The sequence below is a fragment of the Leucopleurus acutus genome (genome assembly GCF_964270905.1).
Source record: "Leucopleurus acutus genome assembly, chromosome: 1".
Lineage (NCBI taxonomy): Eukaryota > Metazoa > Chordata > Mammalia > Artiodactyla > Delphinidae > Leucopleurus > Leucopleurus acutus.
Window position 1 is genome coordinate 92,976,588 of NC_139142.1, and position 25,562 is coordinate 93,002,149.

General features: G+C 36.0%; 1 protein-coding gene across 1 annotated transcript in view; it reads left to right on the forward strand.

Moving 5' to 3' along the window:
- AP4E1 (adaptor related protein complex 4 subunit epsilon 1) overlaps window positions 1-25,562 on the forward strand; it is a 66,260-nt gene that overhangs the window by 18,977 nt on the left and 21,721 nt on the right. The window contains exons 8-15 of the mRNA XM_082840953.1: window positions 472-545; window positions 6,956-7,078; window positions 7,181-7,290; window positions 10,613-10,752; window positions 11,796-11,908; window positions 12,013-12,131; window positions 18,526-18,828; window positions 20,998-21,112. Coding sequence (XP_082697079.1) covers window positions 472-545; window positions 6,956-7,078; window positions 7,181-7,290; window positions 10,613-10,752; window positions 11,796-11,908; window positions 12,013-12,131; window positions 18,526-18,828; window positions 20,998-21,112 — 1,097 coding nt within the window. The remainder of the gene's footprint in view (window positions 1-471; window positions 546-6,955; window positions 7,079-7,180; window positions 7,291-10,612; window positions 10,753-11,795; window positions 11,909-12,012; window positions 12,132-18,525; window positions 18,829-20,997; window positions 21,113-25,562) is intronic.

Sequence of the window (25,562 nt, forward strand, 5' to 3'; positions counted from 1 at the left end):
AAATTTTCTTTCTGATGAACCTGGTACTGCTCAAAGAAAGACTAGTATTTGAATATTTTTTAAAAACTAAGTGTTTGAAATACAGATAATATACTGTCTGGAGTAATCTGGTTATATAAAGTATTAGTGTAGTAACTTTAAACAGGTAGAAATATTATATTACGAAGAAAATTATAAAAGATAGCATGTTCAACCAAACAAAAACTTTACTTGTTAAGTACGTACAAATTGAGGAAAGAGTTGATTGACTTATCTCTTCATTGACTAGTCAGCTTTGATAAAGCAGGAAGTTAAACTCATGAAAAAGAACAAATGGAATCTTTAAGAAGTGAAATTCCCAATTCATAAAATGAATTTCTTTCACTTCTTTTCTGTAGATCCTCAGTTTTAAAGAGAGAGAAGTTTGAAAAACTATGTTTTATTGGGTTATAATACTATAATTCTACTGCAAATAAAATATCTTTTAAACAGGACAAGTGAATTAATGTATGATGTTCTCGATGAATCCTTACGAAGAGCTGAGTTAAATCACAATGTCACATATGGTAGGTAACATATGTAAATGCTGCTCTAATGACTAATAATGTTTTCAGTATTATAGCTAAATCTGTGTTAGAATATTATAAATTTCAATAGAATTTTAAATGTTAATTTTTAAGGTGGTTTTGGGATTACTATTTTTCACTGGAAGCATTGAATAACTAATAAAAATAACTTGAAATTACGCTATTGTTTAAATGTTGACCTAAATTGACTATTACAATTGTCTCTCTTTTCAAGTCTTTATTTTTAAAGAGAAATTGTCTCTGTATTGAAAATGTCCATCAAGCATCTAATTGACTGTGAAGATAACCTAGTAGGTCCATTCCATACTTAAGACAGTTCTTAAATGAAATAATCAGTCAACTAGTCACCAAATATTTCTTAAGTTTTTGTTATTTATCAGACCCTGTGAAAGATGCTTGGAATACAGTCGTGAATAAAATAATATCGTTGAGCTCACAGCCTAAATAGATGGAAGGGGACAGGTACTAGAAATATTACAGAAATGAATTTACAAGGTACTCTGGAGAATACAGCAGCTAGTCTTAGATGAGAGGGAGAACAAGGAAGGCTTTTCTGAAAAAGTGATATTTAAGAAGATAACTGAAGGATGAGTATGATATAGATAAGAATATATAGATGTGGAATAATGTACTTTTTAATGAAGAGACAATAGCTATTTATGTTAAATACAATTTTACAAAGTAATTTAGTGATAAGAGACAAGAGTAAAATGGGGGAGGAGGGAGGAGAACTGAGAAAAGTAACCAAAAAAACTTCCAGTCTTAATAGCCAGAGGGAAGAACTGTTAGTTCTTTATTGATCAGCCTGAAAAAGCTCGTTGAAGAAATTGGGATATTTGGAGACATTTAAAGGATAGAAGTAAAACAGTTTGAATCTCACCTGGTATGGAGAAGGGCAGTAGAAGAGGTATAGAGAGGTATAACTCAAATGAGAAGTCATTTCTTAATCTGGTAAAATACCGTGAAGTAGGGGATGGAGAGCATTACTTGTTCTTTCAGACAATGGTAAACTGTGGATCTTTAAGAACAATGGTTGTAGAAGTGCAGAGTAGACTAGAGGGCAGAAATTGAACTAGTTTAACTGTAATAAAAGTGCTTGACAAAAATGCAGTAGGAATAAAAAGAAAGGATTGCATGCATAAGACTAGTATGGAAAAAATAATGCACGTGGTAGTGAATTGGGATAGTAAATTTTGAAGCATAGATTTATGTTTTGCGTGTATAAATGGTAATTAAGGTAATAAGTGTGTTGTATTCATTTGTTCACCCAGTATTTATTGAATGCCTACAAAACAAAAATTTAATTTGTAAACTAGGTACAGATTGAGGAAAGAGTTGATTGACTTAACGTATTCCTCCATGGTAAGTGTGGGAGCTTAAGGGAAGAATAAGGTAGACACAGGCCCTGCCCTTATAAGTGTATAATATAATGAATAGTTGACATCATCTAGGATCCTGCTATGTAATGAGAAGAATAAGGTGCCAGAGATAAGGATGATCATTATTGAGGCAGGTGGTTTGGCTAGGAGCTGTCAGTGTATCCAGAGTAGTGTCAGAATCTTTGGAGGCAGCTAAAGTAAATTAAAAAGTTTTGCTTGAGATATAATCATGGTCTAGGATAAGGGTTTGAAAGGCTCTCAAGGAATTCTGTTTAAAATCAATTTTCTGCTTTTCTTCCTTGCAGAAAGTTTTTTTTTCTTTCTGTAATTGACATTTCAGCTTTAATTTTTAAATTTTTTTGAATAGGTAATATATGCACATGGTTCAAAATTCAAAAGGTACAAAAGGGTATACAGTGAACAGTAAGTGTCCCTTTGACCCTTATGACCCACCACCCAGTTCCCCCTCCTGGAGATAACCACTGTTACTACTTTCGATTTAGAGAATACTGTATACCTGAGGAAATATTTTTTAATGTTCTCCATTAGGATATCCTTCTTTTATTAAGATTGCTGGGACCAGTGCCAACAGTTTATTTCTTTGTAGTCTGTCAGTCCAGTGTTTCATCTTGCCAGAGAAACTTAGTTTCTGTTGTTTCCCTTTTTTCCTTTATTTATCTTCTCTTTGTTCTACATTTCCCCCCGTATTTGTACTGACACAGTTTATAGCTTACAGTGAGTTTATCAATGGTAGAGTGTTCTCTAGTAAACCTAATATAAATATCTTATTACTTAAAAATGTGAATTTTAATTATAAACTTCATAAGGGCAGGGACTGTGTCTGTCTTATTGGCCAGCATATCCCAGTATCTGGCACTGGATTACTCAGTGAGTAATATGTTTTAATTGAAGGAAGAGAAAGTTATTTTACTTTTATCAGTTATCTTATTGGGTTTCAGTCTTAGTATTTTTTAAACTGTTTTTTATGAAAGTTTCATTATTATAACTTAGTGTCAAATCAAGAAATAAATCACATCAGAGGCATTTACTGAGTATCTGCTATGTGCCAGGCATTGCATAAAGTGATGTAGAGGATATGAAGAAGTATTAAATATAATCTTTGCCTTCAAGGAATTTACAGTATAATGGAGAAGATAACTTATTTATGAAAGCATAATATCAGTATAAGGCAGAATGCAAAGGGGAGATAAAGTCAATAAATATTACAGGAATCCAGAGGTGATAAAGATCACTCTGGGCTTCAGGGCACATAAAGATTTATTGATGTAATAGGACCTTGAAAGATAGGATTAAGATAGCCAGAAGGGAGGTTAAAAGTGGTTCTAAGGCAGAGGGAACATGAGAGAAGGTGCAGAAGCAGGCGGGTTTAAAACAGTTTCAGAGAACAGTGACTTGCCAGCCTGTTTGGACAGTTCATAGTGAAGCAGTGGGAAGCCCATATTGTGGAGGTCCTCCCATGGCAGCCAAAGGAACTTTATACTGTATAAATCTGGAGGTATGGAATAGTTTTGGGCAGGGTACTGATAAGATGAGAAAGACATTTTTAGTAAACTATTTGGTAAATTGGGAGAATTACATAAAATGGAGTATAAGGGGTAGAACCATCAAAAGTAGATAGAAGTACTTTTCCCACTAAGTACACCTAAAAACTCTGGACATTATATGTAAAATAAACATATAAGACTCTGAAAGGTGGATAAATGAAGGTAGACTGGTTAGGGACCTTTGCATTCAAGGAACAACACCAAGGTGAGTACCCTGGGCTTTCTTTTTGCCTCATAGACCCCAGACTGGGTACTGAAAAGCCAGCAGTCTGAAAATGCCAACAGGTGCAGACAAAAGTGCCCTGAAAAAAGCCTGCTCTCTAGCCAAAGGACTAAGGGAAAAAGGGCAAACTAGCAAGATAGAAAACTTTTAGACAATAGCTCTTCTATTACAGTCAAGCATCACACAGAAAAAACTGTGGACCACCCACAGCGGCAGAGGCTGAATGGAGAGTCAAGATTTCCACCCTCACCAGATACAGTGAGGTGCCCCAACCCTCCCACGGGGCTAGTGGTGAAGACCAAGAGGGGCAGCTGCAGTTTCATCCCTGCCAGATGTTAAGGGGGACCCTCCCTGGCATTGCCAGTGGAAATGATGTGGGAAGCCTGGATTTCACATTATCCAGGAGCAGGGAATAATGAGGTACCCCTCCCATCTTTCCTGAGGTGGCGTTAGAAGAAGTCTAGTGACGAGTTAGGGCTTTTAAACTGGTCACGTATACCAGGGCCACCCCCTTAATCTCAATGCAGGTCGTATAGGGAGCAGTAACGGGGTGCCCCTCCCTCTTCCAGGCAGGGTACTTCCATCCCCCATCCAGGAGGAACCAGCATCCCCTGCCTCTCCAAGTGTTAAAGGAGGCAGAGCGGACTGCCACCCTTATTGCATGGTACCCGCATCTCCCTGCCAGAGTGGTGACAGTAGTTAACTTATTTAAAATGAAAGTAAAGTCTAGTCTGAAGGATACAGTGTCAGTAGAACTTCTTCAAATTTTGTGCATAATCCTACCCAAAATATCTATGATAAAACCACAGTGTCACAAATGTTAGAATGTTATTAAGTTTTAATTTGTTAATTTTTTACTTGATGGTATTTTGATTAGGACCTGGCTTCCTCTGGAAGAGTAAACAAACCTCCACGATGCATTTTACCTTTAGAAATCCTTAGAGGCTCTACAGCAAGTCCCCTACGTACAAACAAGTTCCTTTCCGAGAGCATGTTTGTAAGTCCAATTTGTTCGTAAGTCCGACAAAGTTAACCTAGGTACTCAACCAACACAGTTGGCTGTATATACTGTACTGTAATAGGTTTATAACACTTTTCACACAAATAATACATAAAAAACAAACACAAAAATAAATAAAGCATTTTTAATCTTACAGTACAGTACCTTGAAAAGTACGGTAGTACAGTACAACCGCTGGCATACAGGGGCACATTTGTATCTTCGAAAGTTTGCAACTTGAAGGTTCGTACCTAGGGGACTTACTGTATTCTTTTAACCACTGCAGTGAGGAGACAGCAGAGTAATTGCTTTTTCATTTATGGACTTAGACTTTTGTAGAGTTGGAGAATAAAGGCTATTAGCCTCTAAATTATTTAAAAATAATTTTAAAAACCTGTTAAGTTCATTTCAGCTCATTTATGCCTAGGTTGACTAATAAGTGCAATTTTTGAACTATTAATTTTACCTAAACTAGCTTTTCAGAAATCTTATGAGCATCTAAATATAAAAGTTTAGGTTTTAGATGGGTAATGAGAAGCTTTTGTTGTCAGTAAAACATCTTGATAGGAGAGCTCTAAATGGTAGAAATCCATAAAGGAAAATATGTCAGTTATGATAGAAAATGGAACATCATCATTTTTAATCTTACTTAGGACTAGCACGTTTGTTCAGGGTTTGGCAAACTTTTTCTGAAAAGAGGACTAGATAGTAAATATTTTAGGTTTTGTGTCGGTCATATAGGTTTTTGTCATATATTCTCCTTTGTTTATTTTAAACCTTTAAAAATGTAATTGTATACCTAAAAGTAATAATTTTATATGTCAGTTATATCTCAAAAAATGTAAAAATCATTCTTAGTTCACAGCTTACAAAGATAGGCAGAGGGCTGTGTTTAACGATGTGTTGCCTACTCCTGCCTTAGTTGATTAGTTAAGTTAGTTGACTAAGGCTCTCTCTGTTTACTTCGTGAAGTCATAAAATCAGCTTTTTTCATAGCACAGAGTAACGACTTTTTACAGCATAACATCTGGATATATAAAGAATCTTTTTAGGTTCAGTTGACTGACTTTGTAGGTTTTCCTTTAATTAAAGTCAGTTCCCTTCTTAAAGAGTTGTTTATTTCTTAAAAATCTTTCCTTCTGATTTCTTTTCTCTCTCCTTCTTTAGAAAGTATTTATTTATGTAAAGCTTTTTACCAGAAATTTATATGTGTATCAATTGATAGGCAGCTTAGCAGTGTAAAACATAGTTAGTTGAATATTCAGGATCTATCTTATATCCTGTACACAAATGTTTGATTGTTACGTTTTAAGCTTTTGGAAAAAGAGCAGGAGTGATTCTATCAAAGACACGATATGCTTCAACTATATAGTAGAACTGTTTTTAAGTCTGCTGATTCTGTGTCTCACTTCTCATTCTGTGATTCCACAGGACATGCAGGACTTAATGGTGCCTAAATGATTCTTCTTTACCATGGCGAAGCTCCAGCTCTTTGACTTATGCTCTTTAAGAGAGTTTGAAAAAAATTTTAGTATCCACTTTGATCATCTATTATAGCTATCAGATCTTTGATGAGACCAGAAAATCAAATTTGAACACTATTAAGATGTTCAGTAGATTTTCTATATCCTTGGAGGTTAATTGTTGAAAAGTGGTTTGAAGATTTTTGAGTAGTGGCCCTATTTTGAAATAAATGCTAGAGCATCCTGAAATGATTATGTTGAAATAAACTGCACTGAAATAAACTACATATACAGTTTCTATGTAAAAGTGGTAGAAAATGCCTAAGAATAAATTATTTTAAGCATTCAAGGAGTGTTGGAAGTATCTATTTATATGGGAACAATGAATGTATTACTTATGTGTCTGTTAGAATGTGATTTCCTTGAGGGCAGGGGTTTTTGTCACCGCTGTATCCATACTAGTAGAACAATGTCTGGCTCATAGGAAGTTTCAGAAAATACTTGTTGCATGACTGAATATATCATTCTTATCTATTAATATATATCATTCTCTTTAAATTGTACTGTGGTAACGTAATCCTAACAACTGTATAAAGCCTGAAAACAGTAAAGTTCTTATCTTTGAAAAATTTCCATAAGTAAGATTTTTGACTAAAACTGACCTTCCAATTAGTTTGTTTTGTTAGGAGTTCTACACAGATATATTCTTTTATTATGCCTTAATATGATCCCTGACATTATAATATTTTATTTCTGTAGCTATTCTGTTTGAATGTGTACATACAGTCTATTCTATTTATCCTAAATCGGAATTGCTTGAGAAGGCTGCCAAGTGCATTGGAAAATTTGTTTTGTCACCTAAAATAAATCTCAAATATTTAGGTAAGATGATTGGTTCTTTTGATGGAAATTACCAAGAAAGTTTTTGAAATTTGCTGGGTATTTGTTTTATGTCACTTTCTATAATGTAATCTTTGCTTCTAGGATTGAAGGCTCTTACCTATGTTATCCAACAGGATCCCACTCTGGCTCTTCAACACCAGATGACAATAATTGAATGCTTAGACCATCCTGATCCCATTATTAAAAGAGAGGTAAACTGGTATTTTGAGTAATGTATGTGAAGTGTTACAATTTTTAAACTTTTTGTTGGTATTATGGAGAAAGATTAAAATGGTGGGCAGTATGTATGTGCACACGTGTGTATTTTAACTTTTGAGTGCATTTTATTCTTTCTATTGAAGTTTAAGGAACTTTTCTAAAAAGCACTTGTGTCAGTAATTACAAGAATGGTTTATTTATTTATTTAAAAACATCTTTATTGGAGTATAATTGCTTTACAATGGTGTGTTAGTTTCTGCTTTATAATAAACTGAATCAGCTATACATATACATATATCCCCATATCTCCTCTATCTTGCATCTCCCTCCCAACCTCCCTATCCCACTCCTCTAGGTGGTCAGAAAGCACTGAGCTGGTTTCCCTGTGCTATGCAGCTGCTTCCCACTAGCTATCTGTTTTACATTTGGTAGTATATATAAGTCCATGCCACTCTATCACTTCATCCCAGCTTACCCTTCCCCCTCCTCATGTCCTCAAATCCATCCTCTACGTCTGCGACAATAATGGTTTTAAATTATGAGTTGGGGCTTCCCTTGTGGCGCAGTGGTTAAGAATCCGCCTGCCAATGCAGGGGAGCCCTGGTCCGGGAAGATCCCACATGCTGCAGAGCAGCTAAGCCCATGCGTCACAACTACTGAGCGTGTGCTCTAGAGCCCACAAGCCACAACTACTGAGCCCACGTGTTGCAGCTACTGAAGCCCATGCGCCTAGAGCCCATGGGCTCTCCACAACAGGAGAAGCCACCGCAATGAGAAGCCTGCACACCGCAACAAAGAGTAGCCCCCGCTCACCGCAAGTAGAGAAAGCCCACACGCAGCAACGAAGACCCAACACAGCCAAAAATATAAATAAATAAATACGTTTTAAAAATAAATAAAATAGAAAATGAAACAAATGCTGTCAAGACAAGAGCACTCTTAAAAAAATAAATTATGAGTTGGAGGAGTTAGGTCCAGTTACCTGTATAGGATTCATTAATATCTTTTTTGGTCCAAGAATTGTATGAATCGGAGACCTGAACTCTATTCCCAGGTCTTCCTATTAGTACAATTTTAAGAAGTTATTTATGATGATTAATTTTTTCCATTATTAACGTCTATAAACTAGGCTAATGCAGTCCCTATTGAATATGTAGGAATGTTGAAAGAATTAATAAAGATATCCGTAAAATGTTTTGAACTTTTTGGAAGGAAAGTTGTATAATTTACTTAATTTTTTTCAACTTTTTCCTTTTATAAAATTGCTTCAATATCTACTTGGGTGTCCATGTAGGTATATCTGTTAATTCTTATGTAGAGAATCACTTTATACCTTCATTTAAAATGGTATATGGGACCTAGGTAAGAAGAGTAGATAGTTTTATTTCTGGTTTTAAAAATAATAAAGATAAAAAGAATCTACTAAACATCTAAATTACTCAAAAGCAGTGAATTAAAAGTAGTTTATTGAGAGAACACTGTATTACATTAAACAACTATATTTTTTAAAAGATAAGATTATGAATTTTGAATTTTAGTACTATTTTTGAAATAATATTTTCAAGAAATTGCCATCTACATATATATACATATATGTTTTTTGCATTCATATTTTTAATCTTCTGAAAATTGTTACCTGCCTTGAATGAATCCAGGAAGTTTACAGATGTACTAATTTCTATGTGTGGACATTGTAGAAAAATGAGAAGATGCCAAGGGACAGTAACAAATAATTATATTGCTCTTCCACTTTGAACAGACATAGAGCATGCATTTTCTTTGTGTGGTTAAGTAAATTGAACACGGTTGACTTAGATACAGTTTTCTTATTGCTGTATTTATTTATTGGGATCTCATTTAAAAATGAGGGTCAAAGGGAAAGTAGACAACTTTTAAAATTATGAAGTCTGATCTGTAGTGAGAAAAGTAGCTTGAATTTTTGGGGAAGGGTACTGAGTATCAGTGGTGCCCCAAGAAGGTACTGCAGTACTGTCTCTTCGATGCCACTGTCACTTCTAACCTCCATCAGTAACCATATGGCAAGAACTTTGGTCCTGGGATATGGAGTGACCTGTTGCTTGGGGCTGGGATTCCCTTTTACCTGATTTTATTACTTTTCTTTCATAGCAGGGAAAAAGAAGGCAAGAAGGAGTTAACAGAAAAGACCTCTAGCCATGCAGTTCATAATACCAGTCCCCATTCAGTCCTGGAAATGCTAAATTTCATGGTCTTAGAGTAGGAAGTAAATTTGGTGTAGATTATCTTAAAATATGTGACATATAGAGTCTACAGGAAGCATGTCTGAAGCAGCTTCATAGGTTGAAAGTTATAAATACATGGGGAACCTATGTATTTATAGATTTTAAATGGTGTTAAGGATTAACTGGAACAGTTTAAAAAAAATTCAAAATCTGTTGTCCTTTGTACTTGAAGTCCTGGGTATAGGACTGAAAAATTAGAAAGAACCCTAAAGATAGATGAACAAGTTTGATGAGAAGGATATGTGGAAATTCTCCTGCAGCTAATATTGTTGCTCCTGAAATGCCAGTAAACGATGCTTTCTCATTATTGCCCTTTGTCTCCTACTGATTTCTGGGAACTGTGATATTTTTACAACCCTGATGTAGGGCCTCAGAAAGCCAGCCAAATGGGAGCTTACTCTGGTACTGGTCTTCCTTCATCTTTCTTCAGGCAGCAAGAGGTATATGCCTCATCACTGAGAAAGCTGTAAAATGGTTCTTCCTTGATACCCGAGATTCTGAACGTAGGCCTTGCTGGGGTTTGAAGTGCTTGCACTACCTTATCCATCCATTAGAGACCATTTGCCCTTAGCTGACAAATCCATTCAAGTGTGGTTTTCTGTTGTTCGGGTAGTGTGGAAAAAGCATTTTGCAAGACTGGATTTTTATATGTGTATGCATGTATACATACACGCACGCACATGCATAGCACACAGGTATAAGTAATGTAGGTTTAAGAAGCTGTTACATTTTTAGAAAATAGATTATTAACCTTTTAACTTTTTAGTCTTTACATGGCCTGTCATGTAGAGATGTCAGATGATTATTATCTATATCAGTAGAAGGCTTTTAGACTTTGGAATTGATTATAATTCCTTTTTTTTTTTTTGACAATAGTCTTAACCTTTCTTAAGTTCTGTTCAGTTAAAATGTGCATTTCTTGAGCACCTATTAACTGCCCAGTAGAGCTACATAAAAGTGGAAGAATCAACTGTTATAAACTTATATGTTACAGTATTTATTTGTTATCATGCATAGTTTTATAATACTATTTTTATTTTTCTTTCTTAAATAGACTCTGGAACTTCTTTACAGAATTACTAATGCACAGAATATAACAGTGATTGTCCAGAAAATGCTTGAATATTTACATCAGAGCAAAGAAGAATATATTATTGTCAATTTGGTTGGCAAAATAGCTGAGCTGGCTGAGAAATATCCTTTGTTTGGACCATGAGTCATAAAATACCTTTAGTTACACAGTGACTTTAAAATAATTGCTCTAGGCATGGTCACTTGCAGGTTGAGTTCAGAGGCCCAGCAATAACTTCCATTCCTCATATTCAAGCCTCTCTTGCTGTCAAAAGCAAGAATTTGTGTAGACTTCCTAGGGGATGACTTTTTTCCTGGTTCTTTTTATTCCATTGGTCAGTATTATCAGCAGGAGGATACAGGAATCTCTGTCTGATTCCTCTTAGAGTCCCTCCTTGTCTTTGACTTTACTTCCTACTCAGTTTCTTTCCTGAGTAAAAGTTCTTGTTGTTTTCAGGGGATTGTTGAGGGGATCAGGATGCTAAAATTTATCCTTTACACTACTGTTTATACTAGAAATTGTCACAGTGAAGTAGTTGCAACTCCATTTACATGTTACTTTTCTTCACATTTGTTTCTTAAAAGTCAAAGCAACTTTGCAGGTCATGAGGTTACTCATCATTCTTTTTAAGATGTCTGTTGTTTAAATCTAAGATTGAATGAATGAATAATGCTGATCAAAGTATCTTGGAAATTGCTTAAGTATAGTTTTGTCCTAACCGGTGCTATAGCTCTGGCCAGCAGAATGATAGAATTTTAGAACTGAAGAAGAACAGATTAGAAAAGAGGGTCAACAACTTGTTCAGATAGACATGTCACAACATTTAGTTTGTGAAGTGCATATCATTTTCCATTATGTTTTTGTCCATAGTTAGCTGAAACATTTCTTTCAATTATTTCAGAGTTATTTATTGGACACCTGTTATGTGCAATATATGGTGCTAGATAAAGCACCATGAACTGGTTTATTAAGCTTATTCAATAAGCTTTTACTGAGCACCTATTTTACATAAAGCTGGAGTAGAGAACAATTTATTGGCAGAAGTTAAAGGTATAAATGCCAAACTAGGATGAACTGAGGGTTATTTTTTTTTAAGATTTATACAGAAAGGATAATTTTAATAAGTGGCATTTGGAAGTGTACTTGTTCTTAACACTGTGGACACATATGCTCCTGATAATGCGTGGTTTATTCAGACAATGAATGCTGTATTTTCAGTGGGAGGAGATGTTATGCATCCTGATATTCCCAATAACTTTCTGAGACTGCTAGCAGAAGGTTAGTAAACTGTTGCATGCAAAGATTTTAAAATTAAATGTTTTTATTACAGAGTCCTTAGAGAATTTAGTAGAAATTAAAATGGTATATTAATTTCTTTGTAGGTTTTGATGATGAAACAGAAAATCAACAATTAAGGCTCTATGCAGTTCAGTCTTATTTCACTTTACTAGATGTGGAAAATGTGTTCTACCCACAGAGATTTCTTCAAGTTATGAGTTGGGTGAGCAAAGTACATTGAATCATAAATGTTTATAATATAATTTTTTTATAAAGTCACATACTAATAATATATTTCTTCAGAAATCATTCAGTTCTACTCAGTTAACTCCTTCAGCTATCAATTTTCTTTCCCAGTGGCTACCTTCTATCACTTAACTATTTACTTATCTATTCATTCTCTCTGGCCATCTCACTTGACTAGTCTTTTAAATACGGGTATTTATTTAGATGCCTGTCTGTGTCTACAATGCATTTGTTGTGTTTTCTATGTGAATCTGTTTTTGAATATGTGAATACTCATATATCTGTGCTATGTTAGCTTTCTATTGCTGCATAATAATGTTGCCACAAACTTAAAACAACATACATTTGTTATCTCACAGTTTTTGTGGGTTAGGAGTCCAGGCATGGGTTCTCTGCTTAAGGTCTTTCAGGGTTTCAATCATCGTGTCACTTGAGGCTGCTGTTTCATCTGAAGCTTGATTAGTAAAGGATCTGCTTCCAAGCTCACATGTGGTTGTTGGCAGAAATCAGTTTCTTGCAGCTGTAAGACTGAGGGTTTGAGGTTCAGACTGTTGACTGTTGCCTGCCCTTAGCTCCAAGAGCTGTCCTCAGTTTCTTGCCAGGTGGGCCTCCCAACACGGCTGCTTGCTTCATCAAAGCCAGCAAGGAGATCATCTCTGCAAAACAAGGTCACAGTTTTATGTTATATAAACCTACATAATCGTATACATCCTGTCACCTTTGTATATTCTTTCTTGTGCATATGACTGAGCATTTCTTTAGGGGGAGATTTGGAGAAGTGCAGCTCTGGGTCATAGGATATTCACACTTTAATATTTTATGGTTTTGTCAAATGTTAGCATGTTAACCATAATTTTACCCAGACTTTTATTAAAGAATTCTCTTCTAATCTACAGGAAAGTTGAAAAAATGGCATAATAAATACCCCTATACTTTTCACCTAGATTCCCAGTTAATATTTTTAACCACCTTTGCTTTACTGTATCTATTTGGTTCCCTAAGAGCTTATGGAAAAACCCGAACGAACTTTTTGGCCAACCCAGTACATCTATATCTATAGCTAGGTCTACCTATATACAGTTTGTTTTGTTGAGCCATTTAAAATTGAGTTGCAGGGGCTTCCCTGGTGGCGCAGTGGTTGAGAGTCCGCCTGCCGATGCAGGGGACATGGGTTCGTGCCCCGGTCCGGGAAGATCCCACGTGCCGCGAAGTGGCTGGGCCTGTGAGCCATGGCCACTGGGCCTACGTGTCCGGAGCCTGTGCTCCGCAACAGGAGAGGCCACAACAGTGAGAGGCCCGTGTACCACACAATAAAATAAAATAAAATAAATAAAAATAAAATTGAGTTGCAGACCTCATGACACTTACCCTATAAAAAATTCAGTGTGAATCTCCCAAGAGTGATGTTCTAGATAACCATAAAACCATTATTGCACCTAAGAAATGTGACCTTAATTCATTAATATCACCCAATATACAGTCCATATTCAGACTTGTCCAGTTGTCCAAAAAATGTCTCTTATGACTATTTTTCTACTCCTCCCAATCCCATATCAGGTTAAGATTCACAAATTGCATTTAGCTATGTCTTTTATTTTACAGTGATGCGCAGTTTCTTTTTGTTTTCATGACATTGATTTTTTTGGATGAATACTGTTGACTTGCAGAATGTCCAGCATTCTGAATTGGACTATTTCTAGTTCAGTTAAACATTTTTAGCAAGAATACTACATTGTCAATATGTATTTCTCACTGCATTGTATCAGGATGCATATAATGTCAGTTCCTCCAATTATTGGTGATAGTAAATTCTTTTGTTTGGTTAAGATGGTGACCTTTGTAGAGGTTCTCACCATTGTAAACGTGCTGTTTCTCCTTACTAATTTAGAACTAATCTGTGAGGTGATTCTGTGAGACTTTGTGAACATCTGTTCTTCAACTATCTTTCATCAATGGTTTTAGCATTGATAATCCTTGTCTAAATTGATTGTTGTATTTGGTGGCCATTTGTATTTTCCTCCATGAACACGATATGTTCATATATTTAGAGTGGTTCTTTTTCTACAGCATACAAATCCTGTACCTGTTTTGTTAGATTTATACTTAGGTACAGATGGTCCCTGATTTAAGATGGTTAAGCTTATGATTTTTCAACTTTATGATGGTGCAAAGTGATACAAATTCAGGAGAAACTTCAAAAATTTTTTTAATTGAAGTATAGCTGATTTATAATAGTATATTAGTTTCAGGTGTATAGCATGGTGATTCATTATTTTTGATGATTATATTCATTATTGATTATTACAAGATAATGGGTATAATTTCCTGTACTATACAGTATATCCTTGTTGCTTATCTATTGTATACATAGTAGTTTGTGTCTCTTAATCCCTTACCTGTAACCTGCCCCTTCCCCTTCCCTCTCTCCACTGGTAACCACTAGTTTGTTTTCTGCTTCTTTTCATTTTATTGAAGTATAGTTGATTTACAGCATGTGTTAGTTTCTGGTGTACAGCAAAGTGATTCAATTATACATATATGTACATACTCTTTTTCATATTCTTTTCCATTATGATACAGTACAGGATTTTGAATATAGTTCCCTGTGCTGTACAGTGGGACATTGTTGTTTATCTATTCTATATATAGTAGTTTGTATCTGCTAATCCCAAATTCCTAATTTATCCCTCCCCCAACCCCTTTCTCCTTTGGTAACCGTAAGTTTGTTTTCTATGTCTGTGAGTCTGTTTCTCTTTTGAAGATAAGTTCATTTGTGTCATATTTTAGATTCCACATATAAGTGATATCATATGGTGTTTGTCTTTCTCTTTGACTTCACCTAGTATGACAATCTCTAGGTCCACCCATGTTGCTGCAAATGACATTATTTCATTCCTTTTTATGGGTGAGTAGTATTCTATTGTGTATATATAGCACATCTTCTTAATCCATTCAATATGTTGATGGGCATTTTAGGTTGTTTCTTTGTCTTGGCTGTTGTAAATAATGCTGCTATGATCACTAGAGCGTGTATCTTTTCAAATTATAGTTTTCTCCAGGTATATGCTCAGGAGTGAGATTGCTGGATCATATGGCAACTCTACTTTTAATTTTTTTAAGAAACCTCCGTACTGTCTTCCATAGTGGCTACACCAATTTAAATTCCCACCAACCATATAGGAAGGTTCCCTTGTCTCCACACCCTCTCCAGCATTTATTATTTGTAGACTTTTTGATCATAGTCATTCTCACAGGTGTGAGGTGGTATCTCATTGTGGTTTTTATTTGCTTTTCTCTAATAATTAGTGATGTTGAGCATCTTTTCATGTGCCTGTTAGCCATCTGTACGTCTTCTTTGGAAAAATGTCTGTTCAGGTCTTCTGCCCGTTTTTTCATTGGACTGTTTTGTTCTTTTGATATGAGCTGTTTGTATATTTTGGAAATTAAGCCAAAATATACAAATTGGTTGCATTATTTACAAATATTTTCTCGCATTATGAGGGTTATCTTTCATTTTGTTGATGGTTTCCTTTACTGTGCAAAAAGCTTTTAAGTTTAATTGCATACCATTTGTTTATTTTTGCCTTAGGAGACAGATCCAAGAAAATATTGCTACGATTTATGTCAAAGAGTGTTCTTTTCTAGGAGTTGTATGTCTCAGGTCTTACATTTAGGTTGTTAATCCATTTTGAGTTTATTTTTGTATATGTTGTGAGGAAATGTTCTAATCTCATTGTTTTACATGTAGCTGTCCAATTTTCCCAGCACCACTTATTGAAAAGACTGTTTTTTTTCTGTCCTATACTCTTGCTTCCTTTTTTTGTAGGTTAGTGGACATTAGTGTATAGGTTTATTTCTGTATTTTGTTCTTATACCCTGCAATCTTGCTGAACTCACTTATTAATCTAGAATTGTTTTTTGTAGATTTCTTGAGACCATGTTAATAATTTTTGCATCTCTGTGCATGAGGGATAGTGGTCTGTAGTTTTCTTGTTTTTTCCTGCTATGTTTGGTTTTGGTATCAAGGTAATACTGGCTTCATAAAATGCTTGGGAGTGTTCTTTCCTCTTCTGTTTCCTGGAAAGATTGTGTGCAAGGGTGTTGTTTAGTTTTTAAGGGTTTTGAAAATTTCTTGTTATCTTTCCTGTTACTGATTTCTAGTTTGATTCCATTGTTGTCAGAGAAAGTACTCTATAATTTCAGTTCTTTTAAGTTTTTTGAGGTTTATTTTATGGCCTAAGATATGATCTGTCTTATATGTTCTGTGGGTGCTTGAAAAGAGTGGGTATTCTGCTTATCGTTGGGTGGTGTGTTCTATAGATGTGGATTAATTCTTCCGGTGATGGTGTTGAGATGGGGTGTAGATATCTCTAACTATGTGGCCTCCACTGAGCCTGAGTCTCTGCTAGGCTTCCCCTGACACCACTCCAGCAGAGAGGGGGAGGGCTACTTCTTTAAACTTGGGTGGAGGTGAAGTATAGGCTTCCTATGTAGTCTTCACAGACACTGCAGAAGAGTGGGCCTTTCTACAGCTTGGCGGGGATGAAGTTCCTGGTTTTCACTCAGTCTCTCTGTTACCACCCTTGCTGGGGAGTTGAGATGCTTTTTACAACCTGGTAGGGGTTGAAGTCTTGACTCTCCACTCCACCTTTGCTGGTATGGGTGGGGCTACAGTTTTTTCTGTTTGGTGCTTGGCTGGAGTAGAAGGATTATTATCTGAAAGTTTTCTGTCTTCTTGGCCCTTTGGCTAGAGGGCAGGCTTTTCTTGGGGCTTTTTTGTCCTTTCCCACTGGCATTTCTAGGTTGCTGGCTCTCAAGTACCCAGTCTGAGGTATATGAGGCAACAGGTAACCCACTGTATTGTTCCTTAGGTCCCAAGGTTCTTAGTGATCTGCCTTTTTTTCTCTACCTTTCAGTCTTTGTATATGTGTTTTATATATAACATCAAGGGTTTTTAGGCATACTTAGCAGGAAGAATAGTGGAAAAAATTCACCTACTCGATCTTCCTAGAAGCTTAAGTCCATTGATTTTTTTTTTAACTAATTAATTTAATTTATTTATTTTTGGCTGCATTGGGTCTTCGTTGCTGCTTGCGGGCTTTCTCTAGTTGCAGTGAGTGGGGGCTACTCTTTTTTTTCTTTAACATCTTTATTGGAGTATAATTGCTTTACAATGGTGTGTTAGTTTCTGCTTTATAACAAAGTGAATCAGCTATACATATACATATATTCCCATATCTCCTCCATCTTGCGTCTCCCTCCCACCCTCCCTATCCCACTCCTCTAGGTGGTCACAAAGCACCGAGCTGATCTCCCTGTGCTACGTGGATGCTTCCCACTAGCTGTCTATTTTACATATGGTAGTGTATATATGTCCATGCCACTCTCTCACTTTGTCCCAGCTTACCCTTCCCCCTCCCCGTGTCCTCAAGTCCACTCTCTACGTCTGGCAGGTTGATTCTTAACCACTGTGCAACCAGGGAAGCTCAAGTCCATTGATTTTTGAACGGGGATTTAGGTTACCTGTTCTTCTAGAACTTCCTTCCATCTTTTATTAAACCAGTCAAAAAGTTATCTTACTATTTAAGGATTGAATTTATGTAGTCCTATTTCTTTTTTTTTTCCTCTTCTTGTTACTAGCCATAAATCTTCCCTTGCCTATCACCTCACCTCAGTGTTTTTTCTTGCTGGTCCCAGTATTATACATGAATATTCTTCATAAATACTACTTAGGAAAGATCTCACACTCCATGAATTATCAGTTTATTAACAATCCTTAGACCGATAGGATTATATATCACCTGAATAAATTAGATGTAGGAAAGAGTATGTGTAAAATAATAGATCAGTGTTTGTCAGAGTCTCTTCTGTGGATCATCTACATCAGAATCAGCTGATGCTTTTTCAGAATGTGTATTGTATATCCCCACCACAGACATAATAAATCAGATTATCTGGGAGGAGAGTATAGAAATGTGTATTTCTATGAAACACCTCAGGTGGCTCTTATGCATACTAGTATGTGAGAACCACTTGTTTAAATGCTTATTAGAAAAAATAGTAACAGAATGTGAAAGTGCTTTTAAAAACCAACATCCAAACCTGGAAGTTCAGAAGAAAGCTAACTTGTAACGGTATGCTACTTTATATATTGTTAACGATAAAGATGTGGAAAACCTTTTTGTACTCACTTCTAGTTCTTGGTGTAATTTTGAACCTAAAATATACAATTGTATCTTTAATAATTTCTTCACCATGAGAATATGTTTAGTATAAATTAAATTCACTCTGGCAGTAGGCACTTTGTTTAAATTTCTGAGTATAGTTGTTATATAACTTGATATTTGCATATATACATTTCTTTATTTTAGGTTTTAGGGGAGTATTCCTACCTCTTAGATAAGGAAACGCCAGAGGAAGTTATAACCAAGCTCTACAAGTTACTTAGAAGTGACTCCATTTCTTCAGAAACAAAAGCCTGGATAATTGCTGCTGTGACCAAGTTGACACCTCAAGCACACTCTTCTAATATAGTTGAGAGATTAATCCAGGAATTTACCACATCTTTGGATACTTGTTTGAGACAGCATGCATTTGAATTAAAACATTTGCATGAGAATGTGAAATTTATGAAGGGCTTGCTTCCAGTTGATAAGAGTTGTGAAGACATGGTGGTAAGATATCTGCATTCCATCTTTTACAAAATTGCATTATGTTTAAACAGATAATTCTTGCATTTGTGATATATCTGGGATATGCCAAAATGTAATTTCTGTAGCACTTTAGATGAAGGTTGGTATTTTTCTCACATTAGTGTGAGAGAGCATTTGAGAGCTTCTACTCAGTAGTGATCCTAAATAGTCAGGAAGACTAATCTGTTCTGGAGAACTGCAGTGCAGGGGTTTATAGTCTATGACAATCTCTTTTAACATATAATAATTTGAGAACTTAAAAATTTTATCTCCTTTGAACTTCTCTAATATGTCATTTTATTATTGCTCTCTTTTCTTTGAGAATGTAAGAAAAAAACAGTTCTCCATTTTATTTTGTCCATCTACTATCTAAATCTTTACTACTTTGGAACCTGATCACCCGCCTTTTCTTCTCCCACCTACTTTCAGCCAGTGCTGCTTTTAATCCAAAGCACTTAGTTACTGCTCACCTCTGAGTTCTCTGTCAGATTGGTGTAAATCTGAAAACTTCCAGAAGGAAGTCAGATTTGTTCAGATTTTTATATTAGATGTCATATAGTTGAAGAAGAGGGGAGGATGGGCAGTATTCCCACTAATTATGACTCAGATGTTCATGGCTTGTATTCATTTTGAACCTTTGTTCATTAATTTTTTTCATTAGCTCCTCATGGGTAGAGGCCTTGGTTTAACATTTGGTAGGCATTCCAGAGACTATATGAATAAATATGCTATACATAGTATTAAACTAGTTAGTTACTCTACTTCCCTTTTTTACAATAAAAGATAATGATGATGACATGGCTTCATCTCTTAAGAATCTTATCGAGGGACTTCCCTGGTGGTCCAGTGGTTAGGACTTTGCCTTCTAATGCAGGGGGTGTGGGTTTAATCCCTGGTTGGGGAGCTAAGATCCCACATGTCTCGTGACCAAAAAACTGTAATGTGAAACAGAAGCAATATTGTAACAAATTCAATAAAGACTTTAGAAGTGGTCCACATGGGGAAAAAAAACTCAAAAAAAAATCTTATCAAAACTAAACTTTGCCAAATGCACAGTGTGACTGACATGCCACTTAAATTTTTTGAGAATTACCTGCTGTTCTAAATTATCTGAGCTGTTTGTATACACTTGGCTAAATTAGGAGAGGCAAATCTGTGGTTTCTGAGGTCGTTACTGCTATATCCTCTTGTGTATCTCATTTTTATTTCTCTCCTCACTTTTTCTTTTCTCCTTTTCCCCTTACTCTTTCTTCATCTCTTTATTTCTTTTCATTTAAGCATTCTCTTGTACCTTTCTATTCTTGTACTTGATTGAAATTAAGTAATTTTCCACAGGTTTGTAACAAAGCATTTTTAGGTAGAATGGAATAGGATAGTTAAAGGCACTGTGGGAGGCTGGATAATGGGCCTCCCCAAGATATTCACATCTTAATCCCTGTAACCTGTGCGTAAGTTACTTTATATGGTAAAAGGGACTTTGTAGGTTTGATTAAGTTAAGGGTTTTGTAATGGGAAGACTATCTTGGATTATCTGAGTAGGCATGATATAATCACAAGGGTCCTTATAAAAGTGAGGCAAGAGGTCAGAGAGGAGAAGGCCAAGTAACAATAGAAGCAAAGATTGGAGTGATATAGCCCCAGGCCGAGGAATGCTGGCAGCCTCTAGGAGCTGGAAGAGACAAGAAACCTATTCTCCACTGGAGCCTCCAGAAGGAACTAGCCTTTGCTGGGGGCTTTGTTTTTAGCCCCCTGCAGGAGGAAACTAATGTAGACACTATAGCTCATAGTGTATGTGTCTTCTCCTCTGGTAGGTTACAAGTCTCATGAGGCAGGACTTGTGTCTTACTTTGTCTCAGTTATAGCATCTAACATGATGCCTTAACATGTTGGATGCTCAAAAATGTATTCTGCAGTGCAGTGAAATGAATAATAAGTGCACATGACTTATATTGTTAGATTCTTAGCTGAGTGTTTTGATTATAGATGTTTCAGAAAGATAGAGAGTTGAGTAGCAATTTTAGGGTTGAAGTTCTGTTTTTCACTTAAAAATTATTTTTAGGAAATATGGGCTGAAATCACTTCTGTGAATGTGCAGTCTAATGTTTAGGGTAAGTTTTTTTAATTCCTAATTTTTGCTTTACTTTAATATAGGTAGATGCTTCCTTATCTTTTCTGGATGGTTTTGTGGCTGAAGAACTAAGTCAGGGGGCAGCACCTTACAAACCTCACCACCAACGGCAGGAGGAAAAGCTTTCTCAGGAAAAAGGTAATTTTTCATGGGTTTATAATAAGCTAGATTGTAGGGACATCACTTTTTAATGCAATTGATATTATAGTCATGTAAGTAAATAACTAAGGAGATTCACTATCTCTTGTTAAGTCTGCTTGTGTCTTGTTCACCCTGACCTTATTTGGGGTAAACAGGAAAAAAAAGTTAGCCTAGAGGTGTTCCCAAAGCCATAGGTTTCATGTACATAAGTACCTAAGATATGGCAGCCATCCTGGAATTTTAAAAGAACTTGAAGGTGGAATTATCATGTTGGTCACTGTGCTAAAGGGCTTACAGATATCAGCGTAAGCATATCTGCAGAAGAGTTTCAGAAGAAAACTCTGGTTACTATGAACTAGTGAGTTTCATTTTATTCTGAACAATCTTGTATAGCTTAAGTGTGTTAAAATGCTTCCTCCAGCGAAATGTCTGATCAGTGAATTTAGGAACAGCCTAGAAAGAAAAGAATAACTTTACATTTAAAAAATGTAGGCTGTCAGGGAAAGACTTCTGTCATTATTTTAGTAAAGAGGAGATCACTGAGATATTTGATGGTGGATGGGATATATATATATATATATATATACACACACACACACACATATGTATGAATAAAGGGAGACCATTGAATATTATTTGTATAGGAATTCAGAATGTTAATACTGGAAAGTGCAATGCTGAAAGGTCTTTTTTTTCCTCCTATTTGTTATTTAATGATTTTGTAGAGTACTTATTATTTTTTAGATTCTGCGCTAGGCATATGAGTACAACTAAATGGTTCATCCTACAATGAAACCAAAAAGTATAAACACTAATAATAGGCTTTATGTTATTTTTTTTTGCAGAAGTATTTGTTCTTTTAAAGTTTTTGACATTATTTAGTACAACGATACCTAAAGGTCTAGAAAATACAATTTTCTTTCAAAGGGTAATCAGTTTCCTTCCCGTTTAACTCCTCATATATTGATAGAATATGTGAGGGGAAATAAAGTTTTGAATTACAGTTGCCCAACCTCTGACTGTAGTGCATATAGAGGCCTTATGACATCCAAGGCATGGAGTGAAAATCTGGAGTTCCAGAGTGGGAGACATGGTCCAGTTGTCATATTTCCTTATTTTCAAATGTCCGAGAGCCATCAGTTGCTCTTTCTTTTTCGGCTGTGCTGTGTGGCATGTGGGATCTTAGTTCCCTGACCAGGGATCAAACCCATGCCCCCTGCAGTGAAAGCGCAGAGCCCTAACCATTGGACCACTGGGGAATTCCCCATCAGTTGCTCTTATTACTGCAATTCAAGGCTAGGATAGGCAAGAGGGGGTAGGACAAGGAGCCTAATTTCTGGCACTGCCTTTCTTCTTTCTTAAAATAAGTTAAGTGGCTGATGCAAATATAATAGACCTGAAACTCTCCAAGCTAGTATATTCATTTGCCAAGTACATTTTTGATCATGGAATCATCATTATAAATGGGGTTAAACTGTCAAATTAGGCTCTTCCCCTCTCCTCCCAAACCTATTTTTCAAAAGTTCTCTAAAGTAAAATTGAAATTTCATAAGCCTAAACTGTCTTTTATATCATGGAAAAGGAAATCAGTTACGAGACAGGACATAGCAAGTGCTTATGCTATGTACTTGAAGAATAAGTTATAAAATCATGGATCTTATAATTGTGGTTATTAAAGAAAGTAAAGAGTGGGGGAAAAATAGGTATTTTCTGCCTAAAAAGTTGTTAATTCTGGAATCCTTCAATTGGCAGTCGGTTCTGATACTGATCTTGTTTGAGATTTTTATAAATCATTTGCAGAGTAGTAGTCAAATGTCACTTTTATGAAGGATACAGTATTTAGCTCTCTTGGGTAGAAAAATGCCAAGTTCGTAACAGTAAACTTCGGGAAAATATTGTAAGATAATGAGAATTAGCAAACATAGGTGGGATACTGGGGAACTAACTTTTATTACTAGTTCCTACCCAAGAAAAGCATTGAGGAATCAGTGTGGATTATTCTGTTAAAATGTTATTTGAATATGTTGTAGCCCCAATGTTAGATAAAACCAGAGATAATAAGGGGAAGTAGCAGGATAATCTCCTGTCTACAGAACTGTGGATTTTTGAAAACCACATCAAGTTTAGACTGTTAGTCTCTCAAAAAATAAAATTAATAACAGCTGGGGATGGTCAGAGAGGTATAGCCAAATGATCAAGGTATAAAAGAACTGCAGAGAACTTCAAGATGGAGGAGGAGTAAGACATGGAGATAACTTTCCTCCCCACAAATACATCAGAAATACATCTACACGTGGAACAACTCCTACAGAACACCTACTGAATGCTGGCAGAAGTCCTCAGACTTCCCAAAAGATATATATATTTTTTTCCTTTTTCTCTTTTTGTGAGTGTGTATGTGTATGCTTCTTTGTGTGATTTTGTCTGTATAGCTTTGCTTTTACCATTTGTCCTAGGGTTCTGTCTGTCCTTTTTTTTAAGTATAGTTTTTAGTGCTCGTGATCATTGGTGTATTTGTTTTTTTGGCTTGGTTGCTCTCTTCTTTCTTTCTTTTTTTTTTAATTTTTAAAAAATTTTTAATAATTTTTTTTAGTTTTTATTTTAATAACTTTATTTTATTATTGTTATTTGTTTCTTTCTTTCTCTTTTTCTCCCTTTTCTTCTGAGCCGTGTGGCTGATAGGGTCTTGATGCTCCAGCCGGGTATCAGGCCTGTGCCTCTGAGGTAGGAGAGCTGAGTTCAGGACATTGGTCCATCAGAGACCTCCTGGCTCCATGTAATATCAAACAGTGAAAGCTCTCCCAGAGATCTCCACCTCAATGCTAAGACCCAGCTCCACTCAACGACAAGCAAGCTATAGTGCTGGACACTCTAAGCCAAACAACTAGCAGGACAGGAACACAACCCCACCCATTAACAGAGATGCTCCCTAAAATCATAATAAGGTCACACACATCCCAAAACACACCACTGAATGCGGTCCTGCCCACCAGAAAGACAATATCCACCCTCATCCACCACAACATAGGCACCAGTCCCCTCCAACAGGAAGCCTACACAACCCACTGAATCACCCTTAGCCACTGGGGACAGACATCAATAACAACGGGAACTACGAACCTGCAGCCTGTGAAAAGGAGACCCCAGACACAGTAAGTTGAGCAAAATGAGAAGAAAGAAACACATAGCAGGTGAAGGAGCAAGGTAAAAACCCACCAGACCAAACAAATGAAGAGGAAATAGGCAGTGTACCTGAAAAGAATTCAAAATAATGATAGTAAATATGATCCAAAATATTGGAAATAGAACGGAGAAAATGCAAGAAACGTTTAACAAGGACCTAGAAGAACTAAAGAGCAAACAAGCAATGGTGAACAACACAATAAATGAAATTAAAAATACCCTAGAAGGGATCAATAGCAAAATAACTGAGGCAGAATAATGGAGAAGCGACCTGGAAGATAAAATAGAGCAGAATAAAGAAAAAAGAATGAAAAGAAATGAGGACAGTCTCAGAGACCTCTGGGACAACGTAAAACACACCAGCATTTGAATTATAGGGGTCCCAGAAGAAGAAGAGAAAAACAAAGGGACTGAGAAAATATTTGAAGAGATTATAGTTGAAAACTTCCCTAATATGGGAAAGGAAATAGTCAAGCCCAGGAAGCGCAGAGAGTCCCATACAGGATAAATCCAAGGACAAACATGCCAAGGCACATATTCAAACTATCAAAAATTAAATACAAAGAAAAACTATTAAAAGCAGCAAGGGAAAAACAACAAATAACATACAATGGAATCCCCATAAGGTTGACAGCTGGTCTTTCAGCAGAAACTCTGCAAGCCAGAAGGGAGTGGCAGGACATATTTAAAGTGATGAAGGAGAAAAACCTACAACCAAGATTACTCTACCTAGCAAGGATCTCATTCAGTTTTGACAGAGAAATTAAAACCTTTATAGACAAGCAGAAGCTAAGAGAATTCAGCACCACCAAACCAGCTTGACAACAAATGCTAAAGGAACTTCTGTAGGCAGGAAACACAAGAGAAGGAAAAGACCTACAGCAACAAACCCAAAACAATTAGGAAAATGGTAATAGGAACATACATATCGATAACTGCCTTAAATGTAAATGGATTAAATGCTCCCACGAAAAGACGTAGACTGGCTGAATGGATATAGAAACAAGACCCGTATATATGCTGTCTACAAGAGACCCACTTCAGAACTAGGGGCACATACAGACTGAAAGTGAGGGGATGGAAAAAGATATTTCATGCAAATGGAAATCAAAAGAAAGCTGGAGTAGCAATTCTCATATCAGACAAAATAGACACTAAAATAAAGACTATTACAAGAGACAGAGAAGGACACTACATAATGATCAGGGATCAACCCAAGAAGAAGATATAACAATTGTAAATATTTATGCACCCAACATAGGAG